Source organism: Electrophorus electricus, chromosome 6 (assembly GCF_013358815.1).
Source record: "Electrophorus electricus isolate fEleEle1 chromosome 6, fEleEle1.pri, whole genome shotgun sequence".
Taxonomy (NCBI): Eukaryota; Metazoa; Chordata; class Actinopteri; order Gymnotiformes; family Gymnotidae; genus Electrophorus; species Electrophorus electricus.
Genome location: NC_049540.1, coordinates 4,430,799 through 4,441,286, shown reverse-complemented (window position 1 = coordinate 4,441,286; position 10,488 = coordinate 4,430,799). Strand labels below are relative to the sequence as shown.

Sequence of the window (10,488 nt, the reverse complement as noted above, 5' to 3'; positions counted from 1 at the left end):
TTCTACATTCTTTTAAGAAATTGAAATACTAGCCGATCATCTAATGGGAAAAGTTGGGTTGGTGAAAAACAAGCATTACATGATAGTGAATAAACACATAATTGTGATGTGAAACTAATTTTTGCAATAACAATATATTTAATTAATAAATGTTGTATATTAATAATCACAATACAATAAAGGCTTAACCTAAACAAAACAGATTAAAACAGAACAAAAGCTTAAACTGCCTTAACAGAAAGAGTGATTGTGTGTATTTAGCAGTTTGTGTGTATGCTTCAGTGACTCTAAACACACGCTGGACATCTAGCTTCCCAAATAAATACCATAACAAAGCAATTAGACAACACCACCACCAATACTTTAAATGTTAACCAAACAATTAACAGCTATAATAATAAAAATTAAAATAAAAACATAGGTGGCATGCATACATAAACTTAATGGACTAAAGGTACTATATCAGTTTATAATAGATCATTCTCCCCATTCCCATCAAAATGGAAGAGGCCCATCTGAGAAACCAATAAAAGTAAGAAGAAAGTAGCCAAATAAAGAGTAAAATCCAAATCTGATTAGTATATAAATTAAACAAATTGAAAAGACAAAAATATTAATGGTAATATAGTCATGGTAACATCTTTGAAATTTTTACAGCATCTGTAGAAGGTGACAGCCCTGGGTTTTGATTTTACATCATCAATGTACACAAATTATTCTAAAGGCCAAAAAGATGTAATAGCAAAATATACATAAAATAACTTTGTATAGTTAATAAATGTTAAGTATTAGGTGATCATTAGAATGTAAGCCAAAAGAAAAATATTTTATAATGAAAATATTTGATTTACAGACAAGACTGGCTGACTAACAACATATTTGATGAATAACACTAGCAGCTGTGTCAGCACCAGTGGAGTTTGATTAGATACAAACAAAACATTCATATAATCGTCTTGTAGCCAACTAGTCATATACATGAGTAATTAACTTTTTCAGCTGGTGTATCTCTTCACAGACATCTACAACATAAAAATATATTTCATAATATATCATCAGGTAATTTATCTAAGTTGTAAGTGGGTACCATTGCTTAATAATGTTATGGCAAGAAAAGGCCTTGCACTTGGCTTAAAGAATCACTTACCCATGCGAGGCAAGGTGTTTACATTACTGAGTGAATGCTCCATTGCTTCATTTAGCCTTGCTTTTATCTCCATGAAGGTTTCATTCTTTTAAAAGGAACATATCAGCATTTCAGTATTTTCATAAGACATTTACATGGAATGTAAAGTTCTTATGTATTGAAGGCTAGTACTTTACATTCTGTGCAAAAATACAAATACCATCTCATCATCAAATGTTTTAAGCATGTGCTCCTGTGCGTCCTTGAACATTGTGCTTCTTGATGACTCAATGTGCTCCAACAGGACGGCCTGCTTCCTCTTCATTGAGCCTGGTCCAAAATCTTTAGCAGCTCCTAAAGCAGTACAACAGCGTTCAAGTCTTCATAGGATTACATGAGGATTCAGAAGTCTAACTGTTCACATGAGCAGTAGCTTACTCTGATAGCAAGGCTGCATTGACCTTTTAATGGACTCAGCAAGGGAAGCATATATCTTCTTTTTTTGCTGAAGAATATGTGGTTTAAGCATCAGTATCTTGTTCTTTTCCTTTTTGAATTGCCAAATAAAAACAAAGTTATATTTCAAGTTAGATAACTCACAATTCAAGAACAATATTATTACTGTATGAACTAAATGCACTAAAGTAAAATGGAGAAAGGATTGTTTAAGATAAACATGCTACAATATTATTAAAAATATATACATTTTGATAGAATATCATTCACAACCAAGAACAGGAAACTGAAGGTGTAGCAGTGTGTAGCAGTGCTTTTCAAAATACTGCAGTGGAGCTGAATAATAACTCCACCATAGGAGCAAGGAGCTTCCAGGAAGTAACTGAAGACTGTTTAAAAATGTATGACAACTATCATGAGTGCTATGTAACATCACATATAGACCAATGTGGTTAGATGGTATGGAATACTGTGTATATTAAATTATTGTATATTATGATGATAGATTGTACTGACTTCTTTACCTCAGTTTTAAGGAATTTCAACATGTGGATCAGCACTGGAGAATTTTCATAGCTATGCAACAAGTCATCTGTGATTATAGTAAACCTGTTAATGTTTGCTTGCAGGGACTTCTCAGTTACATCAGTTACATCCCCCTGGAGGCCCCTGTAAAAAAGTTAGAGTGAGATACTAATGATCTAGTACTAAAAATGATATACACATCCATGAAGGTCAAACCCTTTCATAAATTTGTTTCTCAGTTTAGTCTAGGTTTTCCTGATGTGACAGAGAAAATCTTTATTAGATTATTTATATTTATATTGTGAAAGACTCTTCAAGAATAGTTTCCCCTAAGAGATGCATGCTATTTCTAGCCCCAGATACACCAGATATGTGTCCAAGTTCTAGAAGAAACATATGAGTATATTTGGACCTGGGGCCCAATCCCCCATACTTGGGGACATGTAAACACACAATAAATGCAAAGTTAACAGAATTAAAAAGCTGCTATCCTTGAAATAACTAGGTCTATCTGTCAGCTAGGTTTCGGTTAAGGTACTGATACTACAATTCAAGTAAATTATTTGTTTAATGTATATAGCATTTATATGTCATACATTTTTTCAAAGCAGCTTTATAGATATTCAGGTCAAGACCCTTAATGAGCAAGGCAAAAGCAAAATTGGCAAAGAAAAACTCCCTGAGACAGTATAAGGAAAACGCTTGGGAGAAGCCAGATTGAGCTTTGGCTGACACTAGATAGCAGCATTGAAAGACCTTTTTACAACCTCCCATAATCCCTTGTGTAGCCAGTTTTTGCAGTCAAAATAGTGCTAGTTCTGTGACTAACCAATAGTTAAGTATTTAAGTTGGTGTTGCCTTGCCTTGTCATTAACCTAAGATTTCTGCTTTTTGTCCTCCCATACTGGTACTCTTAATTTTTTTGGCAAGCAAAATAGTTTTTATGTAAATATATGTTAAATATATATATTACATAAATTATATAATTATGTAAAGTGTGTCCAATCATGAGAACTTCATCGGTCACCAAATTATCCCTTTGTGATGGTATCCCCATGGTTCCAATGGTGATGCCTCCATGTGTCTCTTGTGGATCCTGTTTTTTTTTCTCCATTAGCTCTGCCTTCTTGTTTGATTCCCTGTCGTGCTTTGATTATGGTCACCTGTTCATTGTTTCTGTGCTAATTAGTTCTGTTTTTAAGCCCCGTTTTCTGGTCTTCTACTGGGTGGTGTTTAAATGTATGTGGTCTCTATTGGGCACTGTTTCACATGATCAGCCTGCTCAGTGTACTTGTGTTCACGATTCTTCTCAGTCAATCAATCGCACATAGGTTCCTGCTCACACTACTCATATGTGTTAGGTGGGGTGGTTTGAACAGTGTCTCTACAAAGTTTAATTGAAATCTATGCCACTGGCTAATGCATAGCATATTATAATGTTGCACATTAATTATATGTCTGAGCCTTATGAATATGCAGGGACGTTACTAGAAATATATGAAAGGGGGGACCCCATTCATTGAAAACATGAAAACCATTAACACCTGCCCTAAATGCTGCATTATTTGATACAAAAGTCATTTTTAGTTTGCATTTTAAGTAACATTTGATTAGCATTTGTTCATCAATCATCAGGGTTCCTCTGTCAATTTCATTTTGGACAATTGTAATAGACATTATGCATTTTATTTACTTTTATGATGGTTACACAGTCTTCAGGAACATTCTCTTACACAGACACATTATTTCTCAGAGAAAGTGCAACACAAATTTTTTGGCATTTTAGCAAAACAGTGCAGCGCAATAGTCAGTGACACAAGCATATATAGACATTTGTGAATAGAGGTCTAAGCCCTCTAGGAGATTAGCGAAAATAAAAAACAAGAAGCCATCCATTGACACCTACCCTAAATGTTGGATTATTTAGGCAGAAGTAGTTTTTTTTATCAGTGATGTTATATTAGCAATTGTGCATCATTCATTAGAGTTTCTCACTAGCATGTCAATGTGATTTTATGTTGGACAGTAGTCACAGATATCCAAAGTATGTATTTTATGTACTTTTATGTTGAAGGCTTCAGCAACATTCTCTGACATAAATCCTGTCTCACACATAGCGTGAGACAAACTGATTGAGATTGTAGCAAAGCAGGGCAGAGCGATCGGTAATGCTCTAACAAATTACCCAGACATTAAATCTTTCACACTCAAACTGTGGTTCAGGGTTCAGGCTGTTGTATGGCACCTACCCCTAAAACAGGCCTAACTTTACCCATATTGATGTATAACAACATCCTTTGTGTTATCAAATTGCATAAGTCTTATAAAACACTAGAGAAATGAAAACTCAATTCAGTACTCACGAGAAGAAGTCACTGAATTCTTTATCAATGTGGTTGTACATGCATTTGACCAAGCATCCATTGAGATCTAGTTCTCCAGTCCTAGACCTGTAGTATCCATCATTCTTGCACAATGCCGTTAGGGTTCCGTGAAATCCACGACCATCCTTTCCTTTCTGAGTAGATAAAAAAAAATTGTCAGAAAGAAATGAGGCATTTTAAACTAAGCATAGATGACTGAAAGAAACCACTCACTGGTGCTATTACTGTTTTTGCATTTTCAATACAGTTTCCTTCAGATTCTGTTGTTCCATTTGAAAGATGTTCTTTTAGAGAGTGGTAAACATTCATGTAATATTCCTGCATGTGTTGATCTGCATCCTGAAGATTTATCTTCAGCTTCTTGTACAAACTGAATCTCTCTCTCTGGAATATAAATGTACATAATGTGAGAACTACCTAGTAAGTGCAAGTATATATAGTATAATAATTATTGTTTGTAAAATAAAGCAAATTATGTAAGGAAATAAAGCATCATTTAGTCACTACACTGTTACCTGTATCTTTGTCGTCAATATTGTTTGTTCATCTTACATAGCCCGGTTATGTTTTATTCCCGTTTGTCTAAGTCTTTATGCTCATCATTATATTTATTATTGTTGTTCTCTATTAGTCTTCCCTAAGTGTACGCCCCTTTTTTTCCAGTTCCCTTACTCACCTTGTTTGCCTGTTGTTCTGTCTGTCCTTTGTCTTGCTTTTGGTTTGCACATTTGTTTTTAAATCTATTATGAATTATATTCTTAGTCATGCTCATTATGGCATCACTCATTAGTTCTGCCTCACATACCATCCAGTGCGTCGAAGTGTGTTCGTACATCACCACTTACAGAAGACTTTGCCACAAAATTGCAGTTGGCAGTCATCATGAGTGAGCAGCTTAGAAATTTAGAGGACATTATCAAGGAAGCATCTTCATCAAGCTTCCCAACCAGTCTACAGAGGAGAAATGTCTCTGGACGATGGCAGCACATTGACTTGTGAACACACTTGACTAGCTCTATGAACGTGATACTTCCGGTTCACGAGAGTACCAGATTCGCTATATCACGGCTGAAGCTAGGACATTATTTGTAAAGGATGATCTGCTGTGGAAGATGTTCACCCAGCCTCCATTTGACTTTCCAGCCTGAGGGACTGCTATGGGCGCTGAGCAACGCTGTACCCCTAGACCCGTTGCCTGCCACAGCTGCACCTCAGGACCTCTGGTACCCACCACCACAGAAGGAAGCCGCCCAGTCTGTTCCTGTCCCTGATGTTGAACAAGCCACCCAGTCTGTTCCAGTTCCTGTCCCTGGTATGGAAGATGCCATTCATCCTATTCCTTTTTCTGGCATGGAATAAGCCACCCAGTCTGTTCTAGCTCCTGTTCCTGGTGTGAAGGACTCTACCCAGCCTGCTCCTGTACCTGTTTCTGGCATGAAGGATGCCACCCAGTTTGTTACTGTCTCCAGCATAGAGGAGGACACCCTGCCAGTTCCTGTCTTCGGTATGGAGGAAGCCACTCTGTTTGTCCCTGCACCTTGTACCAGGCTTGTGCCTGCAACTTGTACTAGTCCAGTCCTATTGGCCACACCTTGAGACTCTCCTGTGCCCCGAATGGCTGCTTCTTGTGGTCCTCCGGTGATGGTCAGGACTCCTGAGCCTATATTCAACAGCCAGATATTGACTTACGTTACCTCTTTGTTTGCCTCTCATGTTCCTCTTGTCACCTGTTCTGGAGACTATGTTAATGCCTGTGGTCAGTCAAGTCCTAATTCCTGTTGTGCTGCCTGTGTTGATCCCATTGTCTGCCTCTGTTTCTGTCCCTGTGCCATGTACTGTATCTGTTCTGATGCCTATGTCTGTCTTTGTCTTTTGTGCAATCTGTAGTCCATACCATGATTCAGCATCCTGTTTTGACCATGTTTCCTATTTCTGTCCCCATCTAGTCTTGATTCTGGTCCATGTTTTCTTGGTTTTGCCGTTTTGTTTTTTTTTGTTTTGCGTGTCAGCATTAACGGGTTCTGTCATGTATGCCCCTCCCTCATGTTGTGGTTCTCACAGCAAAACCATTATGTTTGTTTACTTCCTGGTTTTGGTTACCTTGTGTTTCCTTGCTTTGGTTTCATTTGGTTTTGCCCCCTAGCTAGTTTTATGACCTACCAGTTATTGTAATCACCTGTATTGTGTTAGTCCTTTAGTTCTTGAATCTCTGCCTGGATTTTGGATTACTCCCATTGCCTTTTTCCTGTTTGTTTTGGTTTGCATCGTGGACTGCTTTTCTGGATTAAGACCTGGGTAAAGTACTTTGGATTCTGTTTGTGGACTAATCATGTTTTCCAATAAAGCTGCATTCCTCTCATTGCGAGTGAATCCGTCTCTGTACATACCCAGCACGTTGCATACAGAATTCATTTGATGTTTGTGTGGTCACAACCTTTTTTTGTTTGTTTGTTTGTTCATCATGCCATCTGTTTTCCCAGTGCACTGAAACTACTTCTAAGGAGCCCAATCCTAAGAAAGGCAAAACTTGAGAAATATTAATAGATGTAAATCTATAAAAAAAAGTGGCTGGAGAAAGAGTACCCCAAACCTTTTGTGTGCAGGAGATGCAGGATGACAATAATTATGATTGACATTCTTTGTTTTGGAGTCTCTGGCTAACATTTTTTAAAGCAAATAGTCATTTTTGATCCAGCGTTTACCAGGATACACTGCACTACATACCTTAAAGATCTGGGGCTACATTTATAAATGGTGCATACACACAAAAAATGAGTCTGAAATGTGTATGTGACCTGTGTTGAAACTGGGATTTAGAAAGAAATACTTGGCATGATTTTGAGTATAAATTCAAAGAATTTTTGATCCTGCCAGGCTGAGTGAACAGAGATGGAGTCATGTGCAATAAAATAGATATAATACAATAGGGGTAATCCAAGGCATGGTCAGGAACTGGCAGAAGTAATATCCAAATGAATCACAGAGCAAACAAATCCAAATGGGAACAGGCAAACAGTAATCCAAATAAGCAGGCAGAAATCCAATACACAAGGGAAACACTGAACAATAAATTACTGCTCAGAAATGTAAGACAGGCAAACAAGACTTTACAAAGACACACACAAACAGGAGGTCTTATGGGTAATGTAGTCTGCTGTAGATGGTGTACTAGCGTGACAATACCCCCCAAGGAGTCCTAGTCGACAGGCATAGCTGAACAGCCATGAGGACAACCTCTGGGATGAGGACTGGGTTTGTCAGGATGCAAACAATGAAAATCCATGAGGATCAGTGGCTCCAGCACATCCCTCCTGGGAACCCAGCACCTGTCCTCCAGTCTGTAACCCTCCCAGTCTATGAGGTACTTTATCTCGTTACCACATCATCTCAAATCCAGAATGGCTTTAATGATGTAAGCAAAGCAACCATCTGGGGACCTAGGTATCGTGATTTCAACTAACTGCAACCCTTAATGCGCAGTTCCTGGGTGGATAGCCATACTCTCTGTATGAGAAATGCGGCCCTCCTATGCTCAGCATGGCACTTGTAGTATCTAATGGCTGTCTGGATATTGTGATGAGTGCTCTTCCAGACCTGTTTGCTTTTCTGCATCCATTCGTCTACAACAGATGCCAAAGGTTAGGGATCCCAAGAAACAAAAGGTGGCTTGTAACAGAATACACTGAAAAGAACTGAGTCCCATAACTGAATGGATGATGGAATTTTGTGCCATCACTGCTCGAATGATAAACTTGGATGACTCTGCAGTACCCACCAGTACCTTCTTGAGAGCATCTCCTAGGTCTTAACCTCTCTGGGATGGCTGAATTAACCTAGGTAATCAATCTATTTCAGAATGTGGGTAGCATGTAAAGCTTCTCCTTGGGACAGGATTGTGTAACAGAAGGCTCATGTAGTTTGTGCCTGAGTTCCTCATCAAAGTCTCACTGCACAGTGCCTATAATACACACATTAGGAAGGATGGGCAATGGGTCATTGATGCATTCAGAGTTACTCACATCAAAGATTCTGGAAAGGGTATCTGTTTTAGCATTCCATGATCCTGAGTGGAAAATAATTTGAAAGTTATATCCTTTAAAAAACAGAGACCATCTGGTTTGCCGTGGTGTGAGATGTTTCACTTGCTTAATATATTCTACTTTCCTGGCATGCAAGACATGTTCTTGCAGTGTAGAGGTCTAAAATGTCATCAATGTAGGTGACGACAAATCTCCATATCATGTCGCTCAGTACATCATTAATGAATGATTGGAATATGATCAGGGCATTGGTGAGACCATAAGGCGTAACCAGATAGTCTCCAGAATTAGTGATAAAACTCATTTTCCACTTGTCTCCTTTCCTTATTCTGACCAAGTTGTATGCACTCCTTAGATCCAGCTTGGTAAAGTATCAGGTCCCTCTCATCTGCTCTAGATGGAGGAACTAGGGGTAAAGGGTAAGTATACTTAATGTTGATGGTGATTTGAGGCCACAGTAATCAATGTAAGGGTGCAGGTCCCCAACCTTCTTTAAGATTAAGAAAAATCCAGTAGCAATTGTGGAGTTTCAGGGATGAAAATATCCTTATGCTAAGGCCTCCTTAATGCATTCCTGCATGGTTTGGTTCCCAGCTAATGAGGTAGTATGGGCATACTCCGGGTGGCGTACTCCCCTCCACTAAATCTATAGTGCAGTATCATGGGTGGTGTGCAGGTAGGTCAGCAACTTTTGCTTTACTGAAATCCTCTGCTAGATTTTGGTATTCCTCAGGTACAACAAAACCCTCAATGGTTTTAGGGCTTTCTACAGATGTGGAAGTGATAACTATTTTCAGCAGATTAAGGCAGTTGTGCCAATAAAAGGCAGACCAAGAAACTGTCAGATCCTTCCCAGGAAATCACTGGGTTGTGAATGTGGAGATATGTATGACCCAATATCAGGTAATGGTAATGGGTGATGGGGACTGTATGGTGAGTTATGAAACCAGATCTGATGGGACAGTGTCAATATCCAAGCTCCTTAAAAGGTTCTCCGATATAAAGTTACCAGCAGCTCCAGAGTCGATCAAGGCTGGACTGACAGTGACATAGAGACTGAAGTGCTCCTTAAAGACTATCACCAATGGCTTAAGTTTGTGCATGAAAGATGTCCCACATATTGCCTTGGCGCATGAGGGTACAACTATTCTGAGAGTTCATTTGGTGTCTACTGGGATAGGAAGGACAAAACCAAAGAATGCCCTGACTCTCCACTATACACATCCCGAGTCTGTATCTGCATCTTCTTTCCGATGAAGTGATATGAAGGATGTCAATCTGCATGTCCTACATCTCAGGTGTTGGAGAAGTGTTGTTTAGGTTGTCTCTGCCTTTTTCTTGTCCTCTTTCTCTTAGCAAATGATCTCAATGAATAGACAGTGATTTTAACTTATCATGACAGGCTAACTTAGTAACTAGTTCGGCATTGAGTACCTGTTGATTATCAGTGGTCAAAGCTGCCTCATTCCAGCCACATCTTGCCACCAGAGTCTGGAACTCTATGGCGTACTCTGCAGCATCTTGCCATAGACTGAACAGAATCTCAATAATAAACTGGTTTTTGAAGAGGTTATATTCTTGAAATCCCTCCACCTTCACTACACACTGCATTAGCCAACTCTAACACTTTCCTGCTCAATAGGGAAATCAGGGAAATGCTGACAGAGTCTATAGACAGAGGTTGATGAGTAAAATACAATGAACATTGTAGCGGGAATCCCTTACTGCCAGCAGGATCTCCATTATACTTGTCAGGCAAGGCAAGATAAAATGAAGAACAGCTAATAGCAGGTGGAGGGAGTGTGTCAATGCTGGGGGTTCTCACCTCGCTAGTAGTTAGCGTCGCTATGCAATGCATCAATTAAGTGACTGATGGCATTATTGAGGCGGGTGGTTGCATTTGTCTCATGAGCTCCTCCAGTGTATTGCCCAGGCACTTGACATACTGATGATTCTG

The 10,488-nt window shown here is 38.9% G+C and overlaps 1 protein-coding gene across 1 annotated transcript in view; it reads right to left on the bottom strand.

Annotated features, from left to right (window-relative positions):
- Positions 1-966: 966 nt before the first annotated feature.
- The window catches only part of LOC113568135 (nuclear GTPase SLIP-GC-like), a 17,542-nt gene continuing 8,020 nt past the window's right edge, over positions 967-10,488 (bottom strand). Inside the window, exons 11-17 of the mRNA XM_035526792.1 lie at positions 4,705-4,871; positions 4,471-4,625; positions 2,107-2,251; positions 1,565-1,673; positions 1,347-1,480; positions 1,148-1,232; positions 967-1,022 (exon numbers count right to left, since the gene is read on the bottom strand). Coding sequence (XP_035382685.1) covers positions 967-1,022; positions 1,148-1,232; positions 1,347-1,480; positions 1,565-1,673; positions 2,107-2,251; positions 4,471-4,625; positions 4,705-4,871 — 851 coding nt within the window. The remainder of the gene's footprint in view (positions 1,023-1,147; positions 1,233-1,346; positions 1,481-1,564; positions 1,674-2,106; positions 2,252-4,470; positions 4,626-4,704; positions 4,872-10,488) is intronic.